The sequence below is a fragment of the Aptenodytes patagonicus genome, chromosome 5, assembly GCF_965638725.1.
Source record: "Aptenodytes patagonicus chromosome 5, bAptPat1.pri.cur, whole genome shotgun sequence".
NCBI classification, from domain to species: domain Eukaryota; kingdom Metazoa; phylum Chordata; class Aves; order Sphenisciformes; family Spheniscidae; genus Aptenodytes; species Aptenodytes patagonicus.
In genome coordinates, this window is record NC_134953.1 from 41,308,742 (window position 1) to 41,334,942 (window position 26,201).

At 39.0% G+C, this 26,201-nt stretch overlaps 1 protein-coding gene across 15 annotated transcripts in view; it reads left to right on the forward strand.

Moving 5' to 3' along the window:
* PCDH15 (protocadherin related 15) overlaps positions 1–22,393 on the forward strand; it is an 896,179-nt gene extending 873,786 nt beyond the window's left edge. For 14 of the 15 annotated variants that reach the window (XM_076339474.1, XM_076339470.1, XM_076339471.1 and 11 more), the window contains 6 exons: positions 840–950; positions 12,090–12,111; positions 13,685–13,723; positions 14,970–15,043; positions 15,885–16,017; positions 16,804–18,514. In XM_076339474.1, coding sequence (XP_076195589.1) covers positions 840–950; positions 12,090–12,111; positions 13,685–13,723; positions 14,970–15,043; positions 15,885–16,017; positions 16,804–18,393 — 1,969 coding nt within the window. In that variant the 3' untranslated portion in view covers positions 18,394–18,514. Of the gene's footprint in view, positions 1–839; positions 951–12,089; positions 12,112–13,684; positions 13,724–14,969; positions 15,044–15,884; positions 16,018–16,803; positions 18,515–21,365 lie in introns of those variants that run through there. The other variant, XM_076339482.1, reaches the window with a different exon arrangement.
* The last annotated feature ends 3,808 nt before the right edge of the window (positions 22,394–26,201 follow it).

A 26,201-nucleotide genomic window follows, 5' to 3' on the forward strand; every position in this document is an offset into this window, starting at 1 on the left:
AGCTTAAAAGTTACTTACATGACTACTCAGTGTATTTCATTATTGCATGCTAGCACTCATTAAAGATACCGTGGTTCAGGACATCGCCTGTTTCCTGCAGAGAAAAAAATAAATATTTCCATGTGTCTGGTATCCCTCAAGCAAACAAGTGCATGTCAGCCCTAGAGTGCATAGAGAGACTTCCCTAAAAAGGATCAGGTATCGGCCACCCTCAAAACTAAAGCAGGTAGATCAGTCATGTCACATCAGTGGCGCTCCCCCAGTTACACGCATGAGGGACCACAGGCTTTGTTTGCTAGCTAGAAAATAGGAATTTGTTTTGTAGTGAAACAGTTTTCAGGAAGACTGTTCATTGAGACAGAAATGTCCCAGCCAACTATAATGAGAAAGGAGTTGTAAGTGATAAACTTTGCCAGAGACTTTTTTTGCGTTTAAAATTAGTTTCTTGGCACTTGAATGAAGCACTTGACCAAAGAGCTTACTCTCTCCACTATTAGTCTTGGGCAGCCAGAACAGATAAACCTCCCAATGAGAGCAGTGTCAAAGCTATGACATCTATTATTTCCTGGGAAATATCTGCCATGGCAGTGACATACTGCTGGTCAGGAGGTTTCTGTCCAGTGGGAGCTCTGGGATTTCACCAAGAGAGAACAAGTAATGGAGAGCTGAAAAAGCCAGGAAAAGATTATCATGTTATTACTTTTCTTTGAAGAAGACAAAACACAGGGATGTTTTGAAAACTGCAGGGGAAAAAACATCGAAAACTACATCTCAGCTTATGTTAGGGTATAGAGTGTTTCTAATGAGTATTTCTCCTTCCCTAACGTGGCTTACCAAAGGCGACAGGCTGAATGTGCAAAGACTGCGAGAATCCAGATGGCTTTACCAGCAGGCAAACCAGCAAGCACCGCTGCCAATAACCTCTATGAAGAGCTTGGCGACAGCACCATGTGAGTATTCCTTGTGATGCATCAATAAAATTGTTAGTGACTGAAGCCATGATTCACTTTCCAGGGATATTGCTTCATGCAGTCTATGTCAAAAAGACTTTTCTTCATGAAGGGGTCTTTCCCCAGCTGCTTGGGGTTCTCAAACATCCAGAAAATAAATAGGACGACTCTGTAAGGAGAGAAAAAACAATTTAACCTGCTACTGGGGATTTCTTGTAGTGCACGGGGGAATCATTAACGGGTTTTAAGTTGGCAAAAAGCAGGGTATAACTAGATCGTTTTTTCTAGAGCAAGAGCCTACAGCAGGCCATTGCTACCAGGGTGAGCCAGGACGGGGCTTCTTTAGCCAGCATGCCACGTTTTTCAAAGCTCTTGACTGAAAACATCCAATGAAATTGCTGCCCCAAAGTCCCCATTTGCTGTAGTAAGAAATATTCTGTCGGGTAAAGTGGTGTTTTTTGTTCTAAATTTGAAAGTGTTTGAATATCGAAATTAAAGATAAAGGAACTATCAAAATAGAGAAACCACTGGCAGTTCAATGAATCTATCTTTTACCTATTATATGCTCGTAAAGTAATAATAGTACAAAGATGCCTAGGTTTTCACGCTTCTGTAAATCTGAAGTTTATGGACTCCAACAACAATTTAATTCTCAGTATGAGAATATTACAGTGGAGAATAGGCAATTAGTATTTGTATCATACTGGAGGGTTTTGTTGATAAGCTTGCCACACTTACTCGTCTGTGTTTATATTTTAAAACCGAGTAACGCTGAAGAGCATAGCATTAATAATATGTTTGGAGGCAGGTAGAGAGAGCCGCTGGTGGTGTTGTTGAGGATTGCCCAACTTCTGCTCTATTTTCAATCATTATTTGTTTTGCTGAGAAAGTTGAAATTTTACAGATGCTGTGACTGAGTTTATAAAATGTTAAGGAAGCATGACAAAGCGTATCACTGCTGCTTTAACTCTTGGCCATCTGAGCACACTCTCTGTGTTTGAAATAATTCCAGAGCTTGAGCTTTTCTGTGTAAATAGAGGAGCTATACTTGAAGCGAGAATAGCTTCTCCTACCTGCTGAATTTCCTCCCATGCCTTTTGCCTTTGTGAAGTGTTACTGCTTAGGCAGGAAGGGAGGAAAAAGGCATGTCTGACAGTAGCATATAGTCGCATTTTTGAATGTGAGCACTTCTGCTTGTGAACCACATGAGATCACATCTGTACACACTTACACATACAGTGAGGTGCTCTGCTGAAAAAAATTCCTGTTTCTTTTGCATTTAACTAAATTTCTACTGAAATTAATGACTCACCTCTACTAATTTTACTGGCAGTGATATAAAGCTGATTATCTGTGGGAACTGGATATCCCAGTGGATGGATCTGTGTTTTGTACTGATGAATACCTTATGCTAAACCCAAAACAAGCCTCATTTTGCTGGGTTTTTACCTGCAAAGATTCTTTTATGTTTTAGTACTGCAACATACAGGTGCAAATTTACAGATTTGCAATATTGACTTTAAGACTTAGATTTATGTTCATTTTGACTAAAAAGAGTTTTCATTGCACCAAAAAAGATGCCATATTTGGAATATTTTCTCTCAGATGTCTTTGCATACAGCTAAGATATACACATATCCATCATGCTAAGGAACTGATTAAACATAAACTAGTAAAAAACCTTACAAAATAAATGAATATCCTTAGCATTTTAAGGAAAATAACATGCTTCAATACAAATAATTACAAAAATTTTTTTTTCTGTCAAATGTTTGATTTCAAAGCACTGGTATACCTTAGGAAATTATTCTTTGGGAAATACCTTTTATTAACATTTTTCATGAATTTTAGTACAATATTTCCTGTCTTTAGTTATCCTAAGACAGTCGTCCTTCATTGGCAGTGCTGCCTTCTGTCTTGTTTTCTTAATTTGGTGTTTATAGCAAATGAAATGGAACTGAGCTCTTTAGTTTTAAATCTGCCTTGTCTCATAATTTTCATTTTTCTCTGTCTTTGGATACATAGGCATCAGTAAGTAAGCTCATTTAATTGTCTTAATATTTGTAGCTAGTAGAAACGCTAGTTGATTTTCCTTTCAGTAATTCCCATTAAACCTTGCAATCTGAAACTCATATTTTATTTTTCCATTGATCAAGTACAGGAAAGACATTTACTGTGACGTTTCAATACTTCTATACTTCTTTATCCTTTTCTCGGAAGCAGAGATGAAGTATGATTGCTGAATTTGAATGGTATTATTTCTAAAGCCAAACAGTCCTACTACCTTAAAAAAAACCAACACTGTGCATGCACAGAGGTTTGCTTTCAGTTCATGGACTTAAGATCTCACAATTGGATGCAAGCAAAATCTTTCTTGTCTGCTATTTACAATTCCTTGCAAGGCAGGTACTTTTCTTTCAATTTACATAAAAGTGCTTCAAACTGGTGAGCTAATGTTTCTCATTGATTAAAATACCTATACATAAACAGACAAAGATTGCAGGATAACCTCATCCTTGAGAGGTGTCATGTGAAGCAAGGAAGGAACTGAGAAGCTTTTGAAATAATCTGTTCCAGTAGCATGAAGGTTATGTCGTCTTGCATGAGCCTTCTACTGGAGGGTTTTCTTCAAGTTCAGAATCATTTCTTTCTCTCGCTTCTAAATAGACTGAGGGTGCTTGACCAACCTCAAAGTATGCTGCTTTAGAATAAAGAATTAGTTTATTATTAGTGTGAAATCAATTATTTTTCATAGACTTATATTCTGCCCAAAGGCAAGCCTTAGGCATACTGTTTTTTGGAGAACTGCAGTGTTTGGGGAGAGTTTATTCACTGGTATAACCCTTCCTGGCTTTGCTGGGTGTTACTCGCAAATGGGAGAGTGATCCCTGTACTCTCTGCAGTGATTCTGCTCATCAGTCCTTTCAGGTCCCTGTGACCATTAGGAAGCTGTAGTTTCTCTGTGTGAGTGATCTCCCAGTCAAAACAAGAAACAAAAGTTAAGAAGCAAATGTGTTTCATTATTAAATACAGGCCTTCGGGGGACTTTTACATATTAAGTAACTTAGAGGAGATTGAATATCTCTTAATTAACTCCTATCCAGTATCTAGTTATGTAAATTTCTCTTCCAGTTCACTAGGGAATATTTAACCACCAGAGGTTAAATTTCCATTAATTTAGATTTGGTAATATTTTCTGAGATATGAAAAAACACCACCAAAAAAGAGGGAACAATCTGACCAAGAGGTCTAAAACTTAATCTTCCAGCATTCATGTAATCATGTAAAATGTAATTTTTCCCCTATCCCTTTTGTTAATAAAGCCCTAATCCCTTTTTATCTAAATTCTGAAGAATATGACTCAAATTTTGTTAGAGGCAAGACTTAGAATTTTTAACTTAGAAGGTTTTGTGAAAATATTGGACAGCTCTAAGTTGCTAAAAATAGTTTTATATGGTATTTTTGACTTTTGTGTGTGTAGAAGTCATTGGTACTCATGCTATACTTTAGCTGCAGATGCTTAGCTGCAGAAAATAGGAAGGTTTTAAGTATGGCGTTCAAAATGTGGAGTACCAGAATTAGTCAGAGGCAGTGAAGCTATAAGTGAATTGTACAAAAGTGGAATGCAATCTTTATACCCCATTTCTACCATAATGTCCTCTTATACCTTCATATTCTCACCATAGCCTGTCTTACAGATCAATTTAATGTTTCAGAGAGCTTTTTAGAGTAGGTGTCCTTTTTGGTGGGGTGGGGTTTTTTTTGTTTGGTTGGTTTTTTTGCATCCCCATGCTAGACAGCACATCTGTTTAGTTACAATAAATTTGTATATGGCAACGATGGAAATGCATTTTGATTAGGTCTCATTGCTGATGAGGCTAGTCTTCTCTTTGAAAGGAATAAGAGGTGTGTTTTTAGCTCTATCTGACATTGGCCAATATCTTAAATTGGTCACAGGTTTGGGGGAAATAAGTTTATTTTCAGCCTCAGGTAAGCATTATTTAAAATAGTGTTCTAAGGGCATGCTTTTCTAGCTGGCAGTTTGGGGATATTGATTTTGAAATACTGCTTATCTTAAAATCTGCTCAGAAGTTTGTGGTATTAAAAATATTTGAGGAAGGGTAGGTTAACAAGGCACTCAGAGGTGCTAGATGAATTCCAGAAAATGGTGAGACATCCTACTTTTGGGGTAGAAATTCAGTGTAATCCAACTGCAGGGGTTTTTCACTTGGATTAACGTGGTGCAGTGATGAAATTGATACATGTTGATACTTCTGCATCAATATGTGTATTGTAAATGCAAGAACCAATGCCCAGCTTGGCAATACTTTATGAATTAGTCTCAGAAGAATGGTCTGAGTACAACATGCATCTCAGCTGACTGGCTTCAGCTCCCATCGTCTGCCTCACATAGAACCTACAGGTCTACGCTTCAGGTGTGCCTCAGTGCACCTCAGACTCCTCCTGGGACCATGATTTCAGGCTCACCATCAGCTCCGACCACAGCTGTAATTTTGTGTGTGACCTATGGCTAGTCCTTAAAAGGCAGTGCAGGCACACTTAAACACTACCTAATCGTACATGTGTTTTATAGAACAGCAGAGTTTTGATGCACAATTATTATAGAATAGGTTTAACTTAAAAATCCCTGTGAATATTCTGTGTTGGCTGTGTGCAGTATGTCACAGTGCCACTGCCATTTGAACGATGGAGACACAATTATACACATGCAGTATACATACCATGTTTCCATATTATCTCATAGAGAAACTGCATCGCACAACTACGTAGCATTGATGTTTTGTGTCACTGGGGAGACAGGGGACACTATTGAGTGATACTTTTGCAATCTAAAGGGTTTTTTAAGAGGTTAACTCATTTTTGAACTTGCTGAGTAGCTGAAAACTTTTTTTGATTTTTCTTCCTCCTCAAGTCCTCTCCCCTAAAGAAGATGTAAAAGTAAATGTCTTGCCCAGTAGTCTAGTAAATGTGGTCTTTCTGTTGGATAGTAGTAGTTTGCTAGAAGTAATTTATTGGCTCTGATTCATATCATAAATTCTTTTTTTTCTCTCTCATAAGTATCTATGTCCATGCATGTTTCCTCACATGTGGTTATCTTCTTTTCTTTCAAGTCTTTTTCTTCTCTACCATTTCCAACAAAGCAGGGGAAAAAAGTCAGTCTTAGAAGAAGGAGACCGTCAGAGAGTTATAAGCAGCTTTGCTTCCCGTGCTATTGAGGCTCACAAGCAATCTAATATCAATGGATCATTGAACAATAATCTCCCCAAATCTTCAAGTAACATTACTTTTTTATCTGATGAGAACCCATTAACTACTCAAAACCCATTATATGTGGAAGGTGTCACTCAAAGTCCCGTTGCTGCTGGGTTTCTACGGAAAAGAAATGATACTCTAGATACTCTTTCTCCTTCAAGACTAGTCTTGAGAGATGCCTCTTTGGGAGGCAGTCACCGTGCATGGACAATACCAACTCATGCTACTAAGAGCCACGCGCCTGTTTCTCTGAGTAGGCCAGTTATCATGGACCCCATTCAGTGGCAACAGGAGAGACTCAAAGCAGAGAATGAAGGAACTGAAAATCAACATAGCAGTGTTGATATTAGCAGTCCACTATTTCAAAAAATAAGTGGCCCCAAGTTAACTGTAAAAGAGAAGGCCAGACAGTTTGAGCAGCAGGCTTTGCAGGAAATGAAGCAAGTGAAATCTCCTGATGTGACATCAATCCGATCGCCAACACACAGCATCTGTTTCCAAGAAGGAGAGAACGTGCTAGAGCAGTCTCCTAGAAGCATGGTTGCTTCTCCTTGCCTTCGCTCTTCTCCTCTGTCCTCTCCAACACCTTGTGCTGAAGGAGTTGAACCGGAGGCCTCCGCGGTCCCCTCTGTAATCATCACTCACCACGACTATCCTGAAGAACTTTCTCCTCCACCAACTCGCAAACCAACTCCTCCATCTTTTAGGATAAAGAAATCAGTTTGCCAAAGTTTTCTAGCTCCTCAGACCAAAGAAGTTATAGAAAGCATTCCAGCGCCGCCTAAAATTCCCCCACCCCCACCTCCACTGCTGCCACCTCCACCACCACCTCCATGCCCTCCTCTGTTGCCAGCACATCCTCCGCCCACAGTTTCTCTTTCTTCTTCATCTCCTCTTGGCACCCAGCACCTCTCCCCTGCCAAGCATTCAAAATCCCCTGCCAAACAGCCAGCTGTACCACCACTGGCCACAGTGCCAGAGCCTCCTCCCCGTAGGGAGCTGAAAGGTATTCTTAAAAATGTTCAGAATTTAGCGGCAATTGAAAAGTCTGTGGCCAACATGTACAGCCAAATAGACAAAAACCACGTTCTGCCCAAGCATGTTTCTAAGCTCAAACCGGTTGCAACAGCAGAGCTGCCAACTCCAGAAGCTGTGGCTGAGCACAACCAGCAGAATGGCAACTTGAGCTGTGTTGTGGAGGAGCTTGAGAAATGCTTTCCATCTCAGTCGACAGCACTGTAATATTTACGGTTGGATGTTTTCTGCATGTAACATTTTGAGTGAGATGACTCTAATGCAGCACATGGTATCTGCCTCAGACTCTCTAGAAATTCAGACTTTTTCCCTTTCTCTGCTGTATATCACCACTTATTCAGTCCTAATCCCAAAATTGAGAGACATTGTCTTTCCTGTTCACTTGGAAATTTGTAATGTATAATAATTCTGCAAGTTGTTTTCTCAGAGCTACATCTTGCTGTTCCATGATGCTGGTTCTTAGTCTGTTTACCAAAAATTCTTGGGGAAAACTGTCCATTTTTACCCAAGGATCGGTCATAGACGGCAGAGGGCTTGATACTGCTTTATGTTAAGCAGCCTTCACTGTAGGTATTATCAGTAAGCAGAGTGATTTTTCTGCAGCTGTAATTGGAATCTCTTGCTTTGCCCATAAAATGTACCACCTGGGAGGAATCTTACTGTGAAATAGTGGATGTCAAAGAAAGCAAGTGCTGGTAGGAAGCAGGCTCAGCAATAGTGAGAAGGAGTTACTGCAGTAATGCATCATCTTATTCCGTGGGAGATGACGCAGCGCTCTGCTATGCTGGCATGCTTTCTTTCAGCTCACGTTTGCATCTCAAGTCAGAAGAAGGGTTTTGTCTTGATTTGTCAGTAAACCTGGCTGTCTTCCCTCCTGTTACCTATGTTCTGCCTTCCATTGCATTTTTTGTATTGTAACTGCATGTTAAAAGTTTTTATTTTGTAAATTTCTTTAATGTACAAAGCATTTGTTTGTTTTTTATTTTGCATGTGCATGTTGTTGGCGTCTCTTCAACTTTAGTGCTAGTTTGCCATGAGCTTTACAGCTGAAACATCTCACTTAAATTGTAATAAAGTCACTCTGATTAGTGTCACCAAGTGAAGATTTTTCAAGTACTTATAAAAATCCATGTAATATGGATTTACTTACTGGCTTTTTTGCTCACAGTCATCTAAATCAGATCTTTACATTAAATATGTCAATTACAGTAAATTAGCTTGTCCTTTGAAAAAAAAAATGGTAGGTAAAAGCAGTTTTGGCATTTAAATGAATGTTGGTTTGGTTCAACTTGCAAATTTCCCTTTAGTCTTTTGCCAAAATTCAAAATATTCATGTTTAAAATGACAATTTTTAAGAACATACTGGGAAAGGCAAATATTACATAATGAAGAAAAACTAAAAACCCAGTTCAGTATCAAATGTTGTAATTCTGAGAAAAAAGGTAATTAATTATTTATCAGACTGTCTAGAGATACTCAGCATTTCCATGGTGCTTGGCTTTTTCTCTTTTCTCTTTTTTTTTTAAATCTGCAGTTAGGACATGTATGGATGCTTCAGTCGGAAACTGCTGAAGGTAGTTTCTCTTTCTTTGTCCCAGAGCCAAACTCCGTGAACTCCATCACACAAGTTTCGCTGATACATTGGAACTTTTCTTTGCTTAAACCTCTTGTTGGGCTAGACTGTAGTTCCAAGACACGTATAGTAGCTAAATGTGTGAGGGGAATGATTATCGATCATAGCATTTTTGCTGTAACAGAACCTGTATAATTTACGAGATGCACGCATGCAGAATACCTGCCGATGATGCTAAATTCTCCAAGAGTGGCACTACTGCAGCACCAGCAGCAAATTGTCAAAGTTCAGCAGCTATTAGTTAGAGAAACTTCTAAGATTTAAGAGCCAGAATCGGAAGATGACTTACATGTGTACTTGCTTCTGTGTGCCTGCCACGGTCCAGGCATGGAGACAGTGGGACAGTAGAAAGCGTGCAGAGATGAGCATGAGAAATTATTGTGCTAAACATGTTCAGAGTGGATCAACCCTTAAGGCAGAGATTTGAATTTAAGTACCCAAATCCCACTTTAGAGCTTGTAGACCCATAACAGATGCTTTTGTGAAGTTCATTACATCACTAGTGAAATATTAGACAAATATGACCTAATTTTGCAGTGTGTAGTGTCACGCAGCAAAGCTGCAGGTGTTTAGTAATTCACAGCATAAACTCGAAAGGTTTTATTCGGCTACAGTTATTTGTGGCATTCCTTAAGCAGAAAGAATGAACATCACACAGGAGCTCCTTTTTAACTATTCAGTTTCATCACTCTCAGAAGAGTCTGTGGGGGTCATGGTAATCAGCTCTTCACTAATGAGGAATACCTGCTTTCTCATGCTGGAAACCTTTATTAAGTTGGAAAGTTTACAAAACCTAGTTTCATTTTGTCTGGAATTAATGCAACCTTTGTTCTCCTGCTGTTTTTTTGAATAGCCTTTGTTAAAAAAATCATTCTATTAGACTGGGAAAGAAACTGTACCAGTAGCGTGTATTTTTAACCTAACCCAGGGAAGTTCTGTCTCATTGGGGTGTCTGGATGCTACTGCAGTTCTGCAGCGCTACAAAGTATTACAACCAATATATTAGTTGGTAAGAAGTTGAGCATATATAAGTTTATTGACCCCTCTTCAGGTTGTCTGATTTGGTTAATTAGAGTGAGATGTGACCCTGGATATATCTCTGACCTTTTCATCATCAGCTTGGCTGGGTTGAGTTCTGAGCAGGAGCAGAGATTGCATCAGTGGAGAGCGCTTCTTTGCAAACCCGTTTGCAAAGCTGAAATTGAGCAGTAGCATATCATTACTTGTCTCCCTTCCAGATTCTTTCGCCTCAGTTCCATCTATGAACTGCAGGAAACCTCCGTTTTAAGAGTCAGGGCAAACTGATAAGCAGTTGCCTCCTCTGAGTAGTATCTGTAGTATTTGGGGTTTATGATGCTTTTGCTTTTAATATGAAAACAGATATAAAGTATGAAATAGCAAATGCCTGCTGGGATGCCAGTGATTGGGAAAAATTGTTGCTTTAGGCAAATCACAGTTCCTTTAACCTATGTTAGCAATACAGACCTGCGAAAGGTCGGCACGTTTTGTACATGTAAATTCATTCTTGTTTTATCTTTCATGTTAAGTACCAGCAGTGTATACTAGCTGTCATATTATCCTACATCATCATAGGCAGTATGGCCTTGCTTCCCATTTTGCACTGAAGATTTCTCTCTGACTGACTGCAGTGAAGTCTGGCTGATAATGTTTATCCAGAAGCAATTCCTCCTTCGGTGGAGAGCTTTAATTTCTTTCTGGAAACAAATGATGTTGTTTTGACCTTTGCCTTTTTGTCAGAATAGATCCTTGTGCTGTATTGAGTGAATGGGGTTTTTTTGTCTTTTGGGTTTTTTTTTTTTCCTTCTAATCATGGCCACACAAAACTATAAGAGAAGTATAAGCATCTCTCAAAACACAGCATGGTGCTATTTTTAAGAAAGTTGAATTCCAAATTTAATGAGAATTACTTGTATTATGCTTTTAATCTGCAATATAGCGACTACTCGAGAGCAACTAAGAGTAATAGGCTTACTTATCCTCTGTGCAACACAAGACCTTCTTTATCTGAAGATTGTTGTAGGCGATATGGAAACTAAATACAGTGTTCCTCAAGTGGGATTTGAAAAGTCACCGATCATCTTTTGATGATAAATCTTCATTTCAGTTGTTCATTAGTTTTATATTATATGGGCAACAGCATTAATTTAATGCTGATAATCAGTTCCATGTGCTGAATATTAATAGAAAACTTTATAGATGGTGATATTAAAGAATTAAAAGGACTTCTACTCTGTTCTTTATTATTTACTGAAGTGTAATTAAAGAATTTCTCTAGACTGCTGTCTGTGTAGTGGGTTAAGCTCAACATAGTTTTGAGCATTTATCCTTTCCTTCTTAAAAAAAAAAACAAACAAAACCCAGGCTTATCCTTAATAATAATGCTAAGACCTAAATTGCATTGCTGTTCCCTAGTTTTGTCTAAACCATTTTAATATTCTGGCACAAAATGTGAAAATAGAAAACTTGATAGACATAAGTGCATTTGTCATGCATATGAATGGCTCCAAGAAAATGAATTAAAACAACAACAAAAAAAAATCCAATAAGATCAAAAGCACAAAGCCTGTGGCAAAATATCATGGATAGCAAAAATAATTTAACTCTCCCCTGCAGAGGAAATGTGTAATTTTAATAATAATGTTATTACAAGAAATTAGTAATAGAAGCTCCAGGCCAATTTCTAGCAAGTCCCGAGTGGATACAGAAAGTCCAGGAGTAGAAGAGAAACTGTTTCACTGCTTAAGCAGATGCGTGAAATAAGAGTGTCTTTGTAGATGGTCTCTGAGGCAACAGAGAAGGTGACTGGGCTGGACCTCTCTTACGGGAACGCAAGGAAAACCAAACACAGCAGTCAGCCCCTTTCCCTTTGCTGTGTTCCACTGGGTGCACTGGCTCTCTGGCTTTTGGGGATTGGGGATTTCTTCTCATTCATTTGCAATCTAAAGCAAGAAAAGATCCCAAAGATTCCCTAGCCTTTCTCATGCAATAATTCGTATGTCCAGAGCAAATATAAAGAAAAACATATTTTGTATTGTAGGTATGTATTTCTTTTCTTGCTAGTAATATTTCTAATTACATTATCTTTTCACCTCTCTCCAGAAAGAATGGCTATATGCATCTTTATGTAGTCTCACAGAAGAATACTAATATTTTTTTTTTCTTTTTCTGACTTCTAGGCGAGGATATGCACAGCAAGAGGTAAGGCTGTTCCCCAGTTACGTTTAAAATACTAATCTCATCAACATAGTTTTCCCATACAGTCTATGTTGTGAAACTCATTGCTACTGGGTGTTTTAGAGGCCAGAAATATAAAGTGGTTCAAAAAGTTCACGAGGCAGAGTCACTGGGTGCTAGTAACCATCGTGGGACAAACTAACCTCCACACTAGGATGTTGCTGCTCGACAACTGCCAAAAAGATTTTCCCAGGGAATTCCCTCCACGCTTGCTGTGTTTTATTATGGCACAGCTAATCATCTGCCATGGCCCACTGTCATGGGCCTGGTACTGGACTACACAGACCTTCTCTGCAACTCAGTGTACTCTGTCGTTCTTGCAGCATTTTTTTCTCCAGCAATGAGTAACATGGAGAGTTTCCTTCAGAAATCTGAATGAACTAATTTAATAATTAGAAAGTTCTCCAAAATACATTTCTATCATAAAGGCTGATATTTACTGCTGAGAGCTGGATCAGTTTTATTAATTTTAAGGTGTGCGTCTGGAGCCTACTGCTCCTGATTCAGTAGTGTTTTATAAATTGCAAGCTTTCTGTTGTTCTGCTGCGATTTTTCCTTCCTTTGCAGAGCTGATCTGTGTCTCTTAATTTAGATACAGAACTTCCGCATCTCTCAGGATTTGGTTTTGGCCAAGAAACTTGGCTGAAATAGTGCCACCAAGTTTTGGGAGGAGTGTGGGGACAACGGTACTAATTTTCCTGAGTAAATCTGATCCTAATGTACAAAATGGCAAGTGATGTGTATCGGTCTGTCATTTGCAGAAAACTGGAGCTGCAGAGTAATTAACAACATGACTACTAAAAATGACCCATGTTTAGCTGTGACACACCTGCGAGGAGCCATATTGTCCTGTCAGTCCTCTCCATGCAGCCTCCTGGGGTCTTTTCCCTCACGTCAGCATGCTTTTTTCACTGCATGCTACATACAGAATGAAATCACACAGAAGCTGTAGAGAAAACGAGTGAGATAATCCTTCACTGACTTACTGGTATTGTGAATTAGAGTGTATTTGTGGTTGCGAGGTACTCAGTTAAAAGCCACAGAAGTATGTAAATATAGACAGAGAATTAAAGCAATGGTATTGCAGTAGAAGCTTGTGTAAGAAATCAAATCACTTCAGGTTTTTAATAGCTGAATCACAGACTTTACTGCCAATTCCCATAGATTTGCTTTCTACCTGTTGTGGATAATTTTTTGTCTGCCGTTGTCTCCCTGCTGTCTCCAACATACACCACACGATAGTTCTCTTGGGTTCTGACAGAAGTTCTTGAGTTAAATAATTTAGAGAATCACCACATAAACTGGGAATTTGATTTTATATTAGGCAAAAGAAATAGTGGACTGTAAAGTGATTTTACTACCTTAGGTGCTTAGCAGTGTTCTACTTCTCAGTATGGAAGTATCCAGGTGACTGCTGTACAAAAGGCTCTGAAGGACCTGTGTTTTTAGGATTTCTTTCCAATCTTAACTCAAACACAAATGACCTGCACTTTAATTGTTGCTGCTTAATTAACCCCTTCCTAATTTTCTTTTGTAGCAACAGCAGTTGCTGAGACCTTCTCTTCTCAGACCAGAGGTACCACTATTTTTCATTTCTTAATTATTCTATAACTTTTTTAATGGCTTTTACATAATTTCCTAATAAAAGCTTGTCTGTCTTAGGTAATATTTTCCCCCTGACTCTTTTAGATGAAAAGGAAAGTCCTGACATTGTTACCCATTTATGTTGTTTTAATTAAATACCTTAAATTTACTGCATCTCGATATTTTCCCCTTGAGCATCTTTTAGTTGCTCCCATGGACTTTGTCACACAGACTGAAAGCTTTCCTAGCTTCGCGTCCAGATTCACAGACAGAATAATTTCCTCGCTGTCCAACTGCAATCTATTTTTTTCAGATGTCAGTCAACTGATAATTGGTTATTGTACCTAGAGATGAACTAAGCAGTTGGCCTGTCAAGGTAATGAAAGCATTAGCACACTGCTGTGAAGTGCAAAGGCCGCTCTGCATTATAAACCCAATACTTTCTATTTCAAATCTTTTAGACCCAATATCATTTCGAGAATAAGCAATAGAGCAAATGTAGCTTTTGTGAGACGTTGCTGTCAATGGTATTTCTGTGGTACAGAATGGTGATCATTTCTGCAGTCATTCTAAGTAATTACAACGAGATGCTCTGACACAACTTTAAATTCATTGGTCAAAAGAAAAACCTCTAGGAAGCTGTGAGATAGAGACGACATGCAGTCCCTTGCCAAAACCCAAGCGCTGGTGCTCTGTGTCAATACTGCAGTTCAGAGGTATTCCACAGAGCAGCCTCATACCAAGCTGTGTGTGACAGGAGCTTAAGGACACACTGGTGCTTTTGTAGGATACAGACAAGTACTTAGCTTAGTCCAAGGCTGCTCGTGATTGTTGATGGTTGAGAAAACATTAAAAAAAGAGACCTGACAAACAGTGTAAGTAAAATAGCCCTAATCTTTCAACACAGCTTTTTCCTTTGAGAGAGGCACAAGAAGTGACAGTGTATTTGCTGTGAGTTCAGTTTACTGAATGAGGTTTTTGTACAGGATCCCACACTAGAACAGCATCTGCATTTAGCTGACTTAGAACAGTCACTCCCAGGGAATACACCAGGGAAGGGGTCATTTAAAGCTCCTGTTGGCTTCTTATTATGGTTCTTGACAGTTGTCAATGTTCGTCAAATTATTATCATTTTTTATTTTGCTTGTTTGTGCTTTGGGATACCATTCTTTGTGCCTTTTTCATCAGTCATACTGTGTGTAACTGTTTGCATTCATTCAGTGTTTCTCTTTTGACAGGAGTTAAGTATGGAGTCTGGAATTGATCCAGGGCAGGAATACTATGGGCAAGATTACTACAGTTATGAGCACGGGTATATTTTCCTTTTTCCTATGTATTTCTGAAAATGCTGCTTTTCCAGGTTGGTGATGTTTATTATTACAGCATCTAATCTGGAGACTTTCCTTCACCTCAGGATTACTTTAATCTTTCTGTCCACGAAGGCATGCACTGACAACAAAACTCTTAAAGTCAAGGGGGCGTTGTATAACTCCCTGCTTCTTTAGGAATCTAATTATTATGCTTGCAGAGTGTATACCCCATCTATCATACTGGTTTTATATTCACTTTTTTATTTGCATATTTCTGCTGTCTTGGAAATCAATTTCCATTATCTCCTCCCCTTTTGTGGCTCCCCAGCCTGAGTTCAGTGACTGATACTTTCTGCTCACAGTTCCCAGCCAGCGTCTGGCCTTTTACGTTCACCTAGAAAACATCATCCTGCCTTATTCTGATAATGCCCATCTGACTGCAAGCACGTCAGGGATTATTGCTGTTCTTACAAGCTCGCAGGGATTCTCCAGAACTGATCCCAGGGAACCTGCTCTTTCATTCCCTAATTATAAAAAAGATCCCCCAAAAAATCAGGTACCTGGAAAGAAGGTCATTGCAGTTGGGGGATTCTTGATTGATCCCAGAGACCTGGCAATGCGGGTCGCCCTCCAGTTGTAACGGGCTTGCAGCAAATTGCAATAGGAAGAGGTTTTGGATTGTGTTACCGCTAAGGAAAAAAAAAAAATCATCTCAAAGGTAGAGAGAAAAGAGAGCAAAAAAATTCTTGTCCTTTCGGGATGTGTGTGTATTTGTTGCTGTGTGTGGAGACACACGTGAACATGTTGGTGCATATTACGAAGAGACGATGGTGTTTTTGCCAGGTATGAACTGCCTCAGTATGGGAGCCGCCGCCGATTGCTGTCTCCTTTGGGGATGTACGATGAGTATGGGGAAGTTGTGGTGGAGAATGATGGTAGCTACTACTATAGTCCGCATGGATCAACAGCAGAAGAGGTAAGTGTCTCTGGTGTGTTGATTCCATCTCTGCAACAACGTGAAGGACCATTAAGCCTTGTCAAATATGTATTTTGCAATTAATTAGAATATCGTGTTCTGTATAGACCAAATAAGTGGCTCTTCCAATGCTAATCATTTTTTGCCTTTCTGATGACCAGTAAAGTTTTGTGTCAGCATCTTTTTCCCTTTTTCTAGAAATAAAAAGGAATTGCAGAGTTTCTTTTAATATCCACATCTATTTTTCCCTCAATGTAGATTTCTTGTTCAATGAAAAATCCACATAGCCTTAGGTAATTCCATTTTATATTGTTAACCAAATGGGGTATTACTAATATTCAGCCTATAACTGGTGATTTTCCACTGAGAAAAGCAGTCACCTAAACTAATTTATCATAAAGTTCACAACTGAATGTAAAGAAATTTTAAAATGTCAGTGGCAGCCAGAAGAAAGTTGACGTAAATGTTCCTTGGGTTTTTTTAATCTAATTTTCAGAAATACTGGACTCTTAATCCATCACATGGGTTTTAATTAAATGAGAAGAGATAACATTTCTGAGCCAATATTTTTCCCTGTTGCAGAGTAAGGTAGTTGTGCACTTGCAGCCTGTTCTAGAAGTAAAACTTTCCCCATAACTTTGGTAAAAAGCTATTCTAAAACAGGTAAGTTAGTTTTGATGCTGGGAAAAAATGTTGCATTTGTTCCTACTGACTTATTTTAGGGTACGAGTTTTCATAATAAGTATCTTTCAAATAATAATCAAGTTCCATTTTCATAATTTGCAGGGGATGAGTCAAGGCAGAGGTCCTTCAAGCAGAGGTATAAGCCAGAGAGCAGGGGCTCAAATAGAAGGTAGACCTTTAGGTGGTGGGATGGATCTAAGACATGGTTCTGGAAGAGCATATAGGACCAGCCAGGGAAAAAGGAAACTAAAAGCAGTGATGCATTTAAGTCGCATTGCAGCCAGTGCTCACAAACTGGAAGGAAGAACGGAGTCTGCTCGTTCTCCATGGAAGAAAGCAAAGATATTCCCAATGATTCTGCAGAAAGTGAAAGGTGGTAGGAAAGATTCCAGTTATGCCAAGTTGATGTCAGCTCGCCAAGTGGACGGTGAGAAAAGCATGATTATCAGAGGAAGTTACTTCCAGAAATCGACAGATGACAGACCTTCGATGAAAAAACTAAATCATGTGTTAAAACGCATTAGTGTCTCCAGAAAATTTCAAGAGCCTATAAGCAAAGATTCAGTGCATGCAAGAGGAAAAGGAGAGGAAGAATATGAAAGAGAAGAAGCAAAATCAGGAGTTTCAATAAATATCACAGCAGAGAGCGAACACGAGGATAGCGATTATGAGAAGAAGAAAAAGAAGAGAAGAAAATACATCTCAGGTGATTCATCCGTGAAGAGTAGTAGCTCTGGTTCAGAGTCAGAAGATAAAGACTACTTGAAAGTAACTCTGGACCAAGATGAAGCCACTGAAAGTACTGTGGACTCGGATGAAGAAGCTGGGCATGATTTTGGGGATTCTGACGATGACTCTGGATCCAGCTCAAGCAGTGAATCGGAGGAGGACTTGTCTGAAGAGGACAATGATGAGGAAGACACTGACAGTGATGAAGATGGTAGCCTGTCAAAGAGCTCATCTGCGCGAAGTTCGTACAGCAAATCAGGGACTAGTGAGTCCAGCAGTAGAAGAAGCACTGAAAGGTCCAGTATAAAAAGTAGGGGAGGGAGCTGTCACGGCAGAGTGAGGCAATCCAGCCAGAAATCAAATATTAGCTCTAATGCATCAGGTAGTGACAGAGACACGAGCTACAGGAAAACTTCAGGCTCCAGCTATAAGAGCAAAACCTCTTCTGCCAGCCTTGAAATAGAAGACACGATAGAAGAAGTATCAGAAGACGATGAACAAGCAGATGTGGAGCAAGTCACCGCAAGCCCCGATAAGACGGCAGATAACACAAATAAGGCAGTTTCTGAAACATCTGCCAATGCAAAAACTGCTTCTGCTGAAGAAGACAAGAGAGGAAAATCGGCTATTGATGGTGAGGATAGCGTGGATGAAAGCACAGAAGAGGTTGATATAGATGCTAGTGACAGGGAGGAAACTATCAGTAAGAATGAATCTTCTTGCCTAGAAAGTGAAATCAGTGTTACTTCCAAAGGTACTGAAGGGACAAAAAGCACAACTAGTGCCACTTCTGGTAAAACTGCTACTTCCCCTGATACTGAGAATCAAAGTTCAGACACCAATATGAAAAGAAAGAAAGTAAGAAAAAAGATGTCCCAGGAAAACAGTCAGTCTCAATCACATGAGACCCTGGATACTGCCGTTATGGAGTCAGAGACTACTGGTGATTCTACATCCTTTTAAAAAGGAGCAACAGTAGGTGGATGTTTTGCAGTAAGGAGTGATCTTGTTTGCTGTGCCTTCTGTGTGGTCTTCCCTAAGCAATACACACGTGACTAGAGACAGCCAAAAAGAAAATGTCAAAGCTTATTGCTTCAGCATTTGAACCCTATATGCTGTCTTAAGGACAGAACTATAGAAAACCAAACTAAGATAATTCCTCTGAGAAACTACTCAGGTATACTTAGTGGTGAATATAGAAAGATTAATTTTCATTGAGCAATGGCAGGAAGGAATACTTCTTTTTCTCTGCTAATTTCAATAATGTAGTTAAAGAGGCATTGTGTTGATTCTTAGATTTAATCCTTTTTGGATTATGCGCAATGTTAAGCAAAGTAACATTGCATTTTGCATTAGCTGTGATGGATAGCTTGACGAACCTGATGGCACAAACCTATTAAGGGCCCTATGTTCATGCAGGTTATGTCTGTCACAAAATGGAACACTGCAGGAAGGAAAAGGGGCAAAACATGGAATTCGGTGAAGAACAGGGATGATGATGAGGATGAAAAGACTTTAGAAGTCATACGTGGTTTCACCTTATGTTCCCCTACCGTACAGCATTTGCTAATCTTCAGATGAGTTCTCTGCTGTAAACATCAGCCCTGTTTGCAGGGAGGACAACTGAAATTGCAGCAAAGCAACACTCCCAAAACTGCAGAGTATTACTAGCAGAGCTGGGATTAAACTATTTCTGCACCATGGGATTCAGGTTTCAGGTACCAGTGATGTACAAGACAGGAATACAGAGGTAGGTGTACAAAGTGAGCTTGGTCAGAAAAAGAAATGGAACACATTTTCCAACCTCTGTCCTTCCTACCTAACAGTACAATGATGATGTTGGGTTTTTTTAATCATCTGTTTAAAAGTTTGAGATGTGAAACAGCAAAGTGTTGCTGAAGGTAACAATCACCTATGTTCTGTATTTTGGTATCTGCCTTTTAAAATTCAATTACCTGGAATATCTGATGTCATTCAATAGAGAAATCTTGTAGCACTTTCGTTAGCACAGTTCCGCTCAGAATGAGTGTGATTACGTAGGAAGGGCTTTTGTTATTGAGAGTGCAAGTGGCCTTCGTGTTGTCAAATAAGAAACAACCTCTGCATGATGTACCTCCTCGTGGAGCTCTTATCCGTGCTGTCAGCACACAGGGTATGCAAGCTTTGTATACACACAAGCTATCTGTGCTTTATTTACCTTGTATCGAAAGCCACAGAGCTGTTTCTTAACCACTAGATTTATCCAGATAAGCCGTAAGAAGCCTGAATAAAATTAAAGCTTTGAGCCAGTATTGGATTAGTCTTGCGAGTGAGTACTTTAAAGCTAGTACAAATTCTGGCATATACACCAAAGCTTTGCCAGGAATTCTCTGTTAGATGGAGGATAGAAAAACATTTGAATTTTTAAGATACTTGAGCCTGCTGTGGAGTTAGCCTGGCAGGACAGTTGGTGTTGAGCTGCAAAGCCTGACGCTAACTTTTCAACTACTGTCTTTAATTCCAGTTGAAATGTGAACTAGATTTATGATCCCTTACCTACTTTTTTGTATTCCCATATAGCACAAAGTTGTAGCTGCACCCAGTGTTTTAATGTAAATCCCATTTAAACTAGTCAGTCTTTTCATCCACCTGAATATATCTCTGTGAAGAAGATTGTATGTCTTCATCAGGAACAAAAGAATAGGCCTCTAATTTGTACAAAGTGTAACTTCTCAAAAGCTTAAGAGTAATCACCACCCATTTGTACCTTGCATGATTTTCTTTCTCTAAAATCTGGCTTTTCTTGTGTGCATGTGTATGTATTGCAGTGGGAGTTAACTGTGGTGGTATCTGCTGCCTTAGTGAAATAACAGTGTTTTCATTATTAACTCAAGAATGATAGTAGCTTGTTTCAGTGTACTGCAAGGAGGCATTTATTTTAAAAAGATCAATTATAAATTAAAATAAGTAATGGGTTTTGTGTAATCACTATTAGTACAAAGTCACAGCAACATGGAAATTGTTTGCACTAACTCTTTAAAAAAATATATAAATTATATAAAATCTAAAGTCTCATTTTTCCACCATCTTCTATTTAATAGCAAAGCATCTCCATTGATCCCACTAGACTGGAACTGGCACAAAGCCTTATATCAAGCTTTTCTTTTTTTTAACCAGCCAATTTTGCCAACGTCATGCCTGAGAATTTCCCTTGTGTAGGTTCTGAGATCTTTCTCTGCTTGATGTGTTGTGCATGTAAAACAGACCTGCTCAATGCCATTTCTGCACTGAATTTACAATGTAATAATACTCTGGAAGAAAACTTCTAAGGCCTTCCTAGCATTTACCCATTAGTACAGTAGTTTCTTAGAAATATCACTTACACAATGGCTTCATCATCAGTGCCTTCCAGTTTCCGTTGGAAAGGGTAATTTATCTAGTTGGTTTTCATCTCTCTTTGTAAGACAGACTGAGACATTACTTTGTCAAAATATGACTGGCTTACCAATATTGTGATTTACCCAAGTTTTCTTTCAGAAAGTAATGTCTCCATCCTCAGAATTCTCCAAAGAAGGTGCACTTTGACTTGACGGGAGCAGAGTTGAATGCATCTTTAAAAAAAAAAACCCACACCACAAATTTGTCACTACTTTCCAAACCTGAAGAAAAACATCACGGTTTTTATACACTCTGACTCGCATTATGCAGTTCACAAACTGAAATGAGTTTGTCTGTCTTATAACTTTTTAGTACAAAGAATTGTGTGTTCACACAAAGTGGCACACAGTGGTAATCAAAACAATTAAGAATTATCTGTGTACAATCTGAAAGGAGGGATACAAAAGACCAAGTTAATAAAAATTCATATGAGTGTCTAGATAACAGATAGAAAAAGGGCAGGAAACTGCCAGTAATAGTGCTGAGATTTAATGACATTTCTATTTATTGTCAAACAGTGGGCCAGAAAGAAAAGGATCAAGTTGATAGTCGACCCAGAGTATGAGACCAGCTCCACTGGAGAAGACAGCGCTCCCGACTCCAGCCAGAGGAATCGTCTTAATAACCCAAATATTCAAAACAACATCAACGGTAACATCTACATTGCACAGAATGGCTCTGTTGTCAGAACCCGTCGCGTTTGCCTTGGTAATAATTTAAAAGTCACATCTCCAGTGAGGCTGGGGAAACAATTCAAGAAACTGGACAAGCTTGCAGTGACACATGAGGAGAATGTCCCACTGAACACGTTGTCAAAGGGACCATCTTCTAGTGATAAAATGAACACAAGACCTTGCAGTGTCTCATTTGCTTCCTCTACTATAGGGGCCGAAAATATAGTAACAAAGCCAGGGGGCTCCAAAATGAAAAGCACAGAAGAGCAAGAATCAGTTGTTGATAATGAGGATGTCAAAGAGCCCTTGGAGTCGCACAGTGAACACACACAGTCAGATGAAGAGGAGCTCTGGATGGGCCCTTGGAACAACCTTCACATACCAATGACAAAACTGTGATTTTATTTTTTTTTTTAATTTTAATTTTTACTTCAGTTTATAATAAACTGCGCTTTTTATTGTCACTGAGGAAAATGTATGAAATTTGTATTGTGCACATATGTTGTATACTACAAACGACATGCTTTAAAGTTTAAAAACAAAATTTGCACTCACATTTGTACCAATTAATTGTCCTCCCCAACAACTATTTTGACAGGCTCCTATTTCACTAAACAATACTTCATTTAAATTAATTAGGTTTTTTGGACCTTGATTTATTGTTTAATAAACAGTAAACTACTAACAAATGCACAGCAGCATTTGGTTAACTTTTCAGACAGTTCTATACATGCCTAGCTTGTTTTTCTGTACGGTACTTGTGGCTATACTGTTTAGATTTGGAAATTGTCTATTTATGTTCAAGATTTATATCCAGAGCACTTGATTCTGAACTCAGAGTAATAAATTAAAAATAAATCCATAAAAGTCAATGGAGCAAATCCTCGGCTGGCTTAAATTTGAGTAACAGTACAACGTTGATAGTGATATACCAGTTTATGAAAACAGAGGATCTCGCTTAACACCCAGCTAGCAAACTTACGTAAGAGTGGAATCACAGTTTGTAAGAGTATAGCACCATTACATAGAAAAGTGGAATAGAAGATTAAATAAGATAAAAATTGCAAAGAGGAAGGAAATGTATAGCAATTAATCTTACTCAGAGTTACCTGGCCATGGCTTGTTCTTTTTCTTTTGTAAATTAGCTCATTCCAATTTTCTTCTCTAGTCAATTTTTCATCTTTTCATCTCTTCCCACATCAGTTCTGTTTTCTTCTTTATACGGTCTTTAGCTGCAGTTTTTATGCTCCATCAATAATTGTCATCCTATGGCTATATTCCTCCGAAATAAACCAGGATGATACATGAGTCTGTGTGATAGAAATAGGCATTAAAGAGTAATTAATAGGAAGGGCATGAATACATTTTCAAGCCCAGCTAGCTGTTGGGTTAAACGGTACAATCACCATTCCACTCCAATAGTGTTGAACATAAACCCGCTGAAAAGACAAATGGATCATGGTGAAGAGGATAAAAAGTGACTATTTTATGAGGCTAATATGTATGAACAGATCTGTGAAGGGCGAAGGGTGTCAGAACACACAGACAGAATTGTTTCAAAAACTTTAGGTAAGCATTACTTGTAAAATACACTACATAAATTTTGGCATCTGCTTATAATTTCTGTTTGTACCTCAAAGTAGTGAGTGTGTTGTGTTACAACTTGAATAGGGAGCTGAGAAATGCCACTGTTCATAATCACCGAGACCTAAAAGACGCTAGCAATACAGAGCAAAGTATTTTTCTCCAATGTGATATAGGAAAGAAAAAAAGAAAGGTACATATTCACATAAGAAAAGTGTCCTGTTGTATTATGCAAAATTTTTTTTCAGGATAAGATCAAACTAGTTGTGAGAACAATATGGATACCTCTTGAAAGATAGGAAGAGTCAACAGATAAATGCGTGCAATTAGTAAGGAAATGGCTGGCATCATCATTCTTTCCCTGTTGCTATCACTGAAGTTTCACCACAAGATCTGGATGACGATGGCTGTTGGTTCTGCCCTGGCAGTAAATTGACTTCTACTGTCATTGAGTTTGTTTTCCCCTCGCACAGGTTCTCCTCTATGAGATTCCTCTTAATGTTTGTCTTCAGAAGCTGTTCACGTGTTACGCTGATGTAAATGTGACAGTTCTGTCAAATACCTCCTTTTCAAGCTGAGGTTTCCGACCAAATATTTTGAGAGATGGTGCTTGTTTTTAGGCATGAGAAACGCAATGTAGCCTACCACACAAGGACAAAAAAGAAAAAAAAGACTGGGTATTTCTTTCTCCTAACTCTCTTATCTTGGTATATTTGCACTTGGTACCTAACAAAAAAATAGCTGTTTGGAATTTAGCTAGGGGTAAGAATGATGGAAGAAAAAAAACCTTTTCTTTGAAATAACTAGTAAAATATTATATTTTAATCCTGTTTAAGATACTGTTATTATTTCACTACATCATTTTTATTGCACGATCTGTCAGTTTGGTTCTTACTAAATACTTCGTGATACGGTCATAGGCTTTTTGGAAAAATATTTTCTCCCAGCTACTCTCAGTTTTCTGAGGGGAAAAAAAGTTGTTTCTTTTTCTAGAGACTCACAGCTGTAGCAGTTTTAGGTCTAGCTCTGTGAAGGATTGTCAGGCCTAACACTGATGGTCAGCAGTGCTGTGCATGCTTATCAAAGGCAAAACCTGTCAATACTGTCTCCTTTGTGCTGTCCAAGTGCTCAGAACTTTTCCCACAATGCAATAAGCATAAGAAATCCAATGAGAAATTTCACTAAGAAATTTCACTTTTTAAGCAATGGGTGGGGTTTATCTAAAATCTGACTCGAATTTAGCTAAATTCTGGTGGCATAGAGAGGGTTTCGTGAAATCTTTCACAGGTGCTGAAGATTTGGGGGGGTATTTTTTCTTTTTTTCTGTGGATGTAATACTGTAAATCAATACAGAATTCAAATCTGTATTTTCTGGGGATGACATACTGTAAATTAATACAGATTTTAGACTGTCAGCAGGCAGTGGATGCCAGAACCAACAGCAAAAACAGTACAGACTGAAACAGTAAAAAAAGCTCACTTCTATTTTTCCTTTGGGAAGTTAAGTATTAGCATGGCTTTGGTGGATACAGTAAGTAGAACAAAGTATCTGGGTCTTGGGATATAATTTACAGCTATTTAACCACTGAAATTTGTAAAGCTGATGGAAGGCATGAGCATTTTCCCCTGGGTGGCAGAACTACTCACTGGCTGACCGATCAAGGTGATAATCATTGCTCCTGACACTGATTTAATTTGTACACTCCTCCAAGCAGGCACTGATAGTTTTGTGGTTTAGTATGGCATCTGCTCCATTTTCAGTATAAGCAAGGTTCAAATGACCAATGTTGTGGCTGTGGAAGGACAGTGTAATGCCCACTGTGAGGCAGAACAAGGAATGTTGGGAGAAAAACAAACTTTTTTTTTTCCCCCTTTGTTTAAGTATATACTACTATGAACAGGATTGCAAAGAAAGCCCTGCAGATCTACTGGGGACCTGTTAGGAAGCTTAAAATATTTATGTGTTAATGGTAGGTAGTCCTTGCACCCAGGATTTGCCCGAGTTGGTGTGGGGGAAAGGACGGTGCAGTTGTGGGGGTGCTGTGTGTGTCTGTCTTGGTGCCTTCTGCCAGCAGAGTGATGTCACAGTGTGATCACTCAGCAACTCCCGGGTTGAATCCTTCCACAACCTGGTTATGTAGCTGGAAAACTTGCACAGTCAGCAAAATGGAAAGGAGATTGAAAAAAAAAAATCTGAATTTTTAGCAGTGGGAGAACAGCACCAATCTCTTACATAAATTTCAGCTTACATGGTGGAAAAACACATAGTGGGAACCAGCTATTTCGGGCCAGTAACAACCACGAAAGTGCTTTCTGGAAAGTGTCACACACTCCTAAGGGAATACAGCTTGATATTTAAAAAAGTCTCTAATGGATCAAAGCCACAGTGGTTCTGGTTTCTCGTGGTGGTTGTCCCCAGGTTGCTTCTGTGTGATGATCTCGGTGATTGGGAAGTGGCTTCTCCTTTTTACATCCGTTTGCCTCTAGCAAATGTCAGCTGTAACTCAAAGCTTTACAAATAAGTATATTTTGCAGCTGGTGGATGGTGATAAATGCTTCTTACCTTGTAATATTTATAATTGTGCTGCAAATGGGGTGTCGTGGTTTAACCTCAGTCGGCAACTGAGCACCACACAGCCGCTCGCTCACTTCCCCCCACCCCCCGGTGGGATGGGGGAGAGAATTGGAAGAGTAGAAGTGAGAAAAACTTGTGGGTTGAGATAAAAACAGTTTAATAATTGAAATGAAATAATAATAACAATAATAATGTAATAATAATAATATACAAAGCAGGTGATGCACAGTGCAATTGCTCACCACCCACTGACCGATGCCCAGCCAGTCCCTGAGCAGCGGCCCCCCCCCGCCAGCTTTCCCCCAGTGTATATACTGAGCATGACGTCACATGGTATGGAATATCCCTTTGGCCAATTTGGGTCAGCTGCCCTGGCTGTGCCCCCTCCCAGCTTCTTGTGCACCTCCAGCCTTCTCAGTCGGTAGAGCATGAGAAGCTGAAAAGTCCTTGACTAGTGTAAGCACTGCTCAGCAACAACTAAAACATCGGTGTGTTATCATCAACATGATTCTCATACTAAA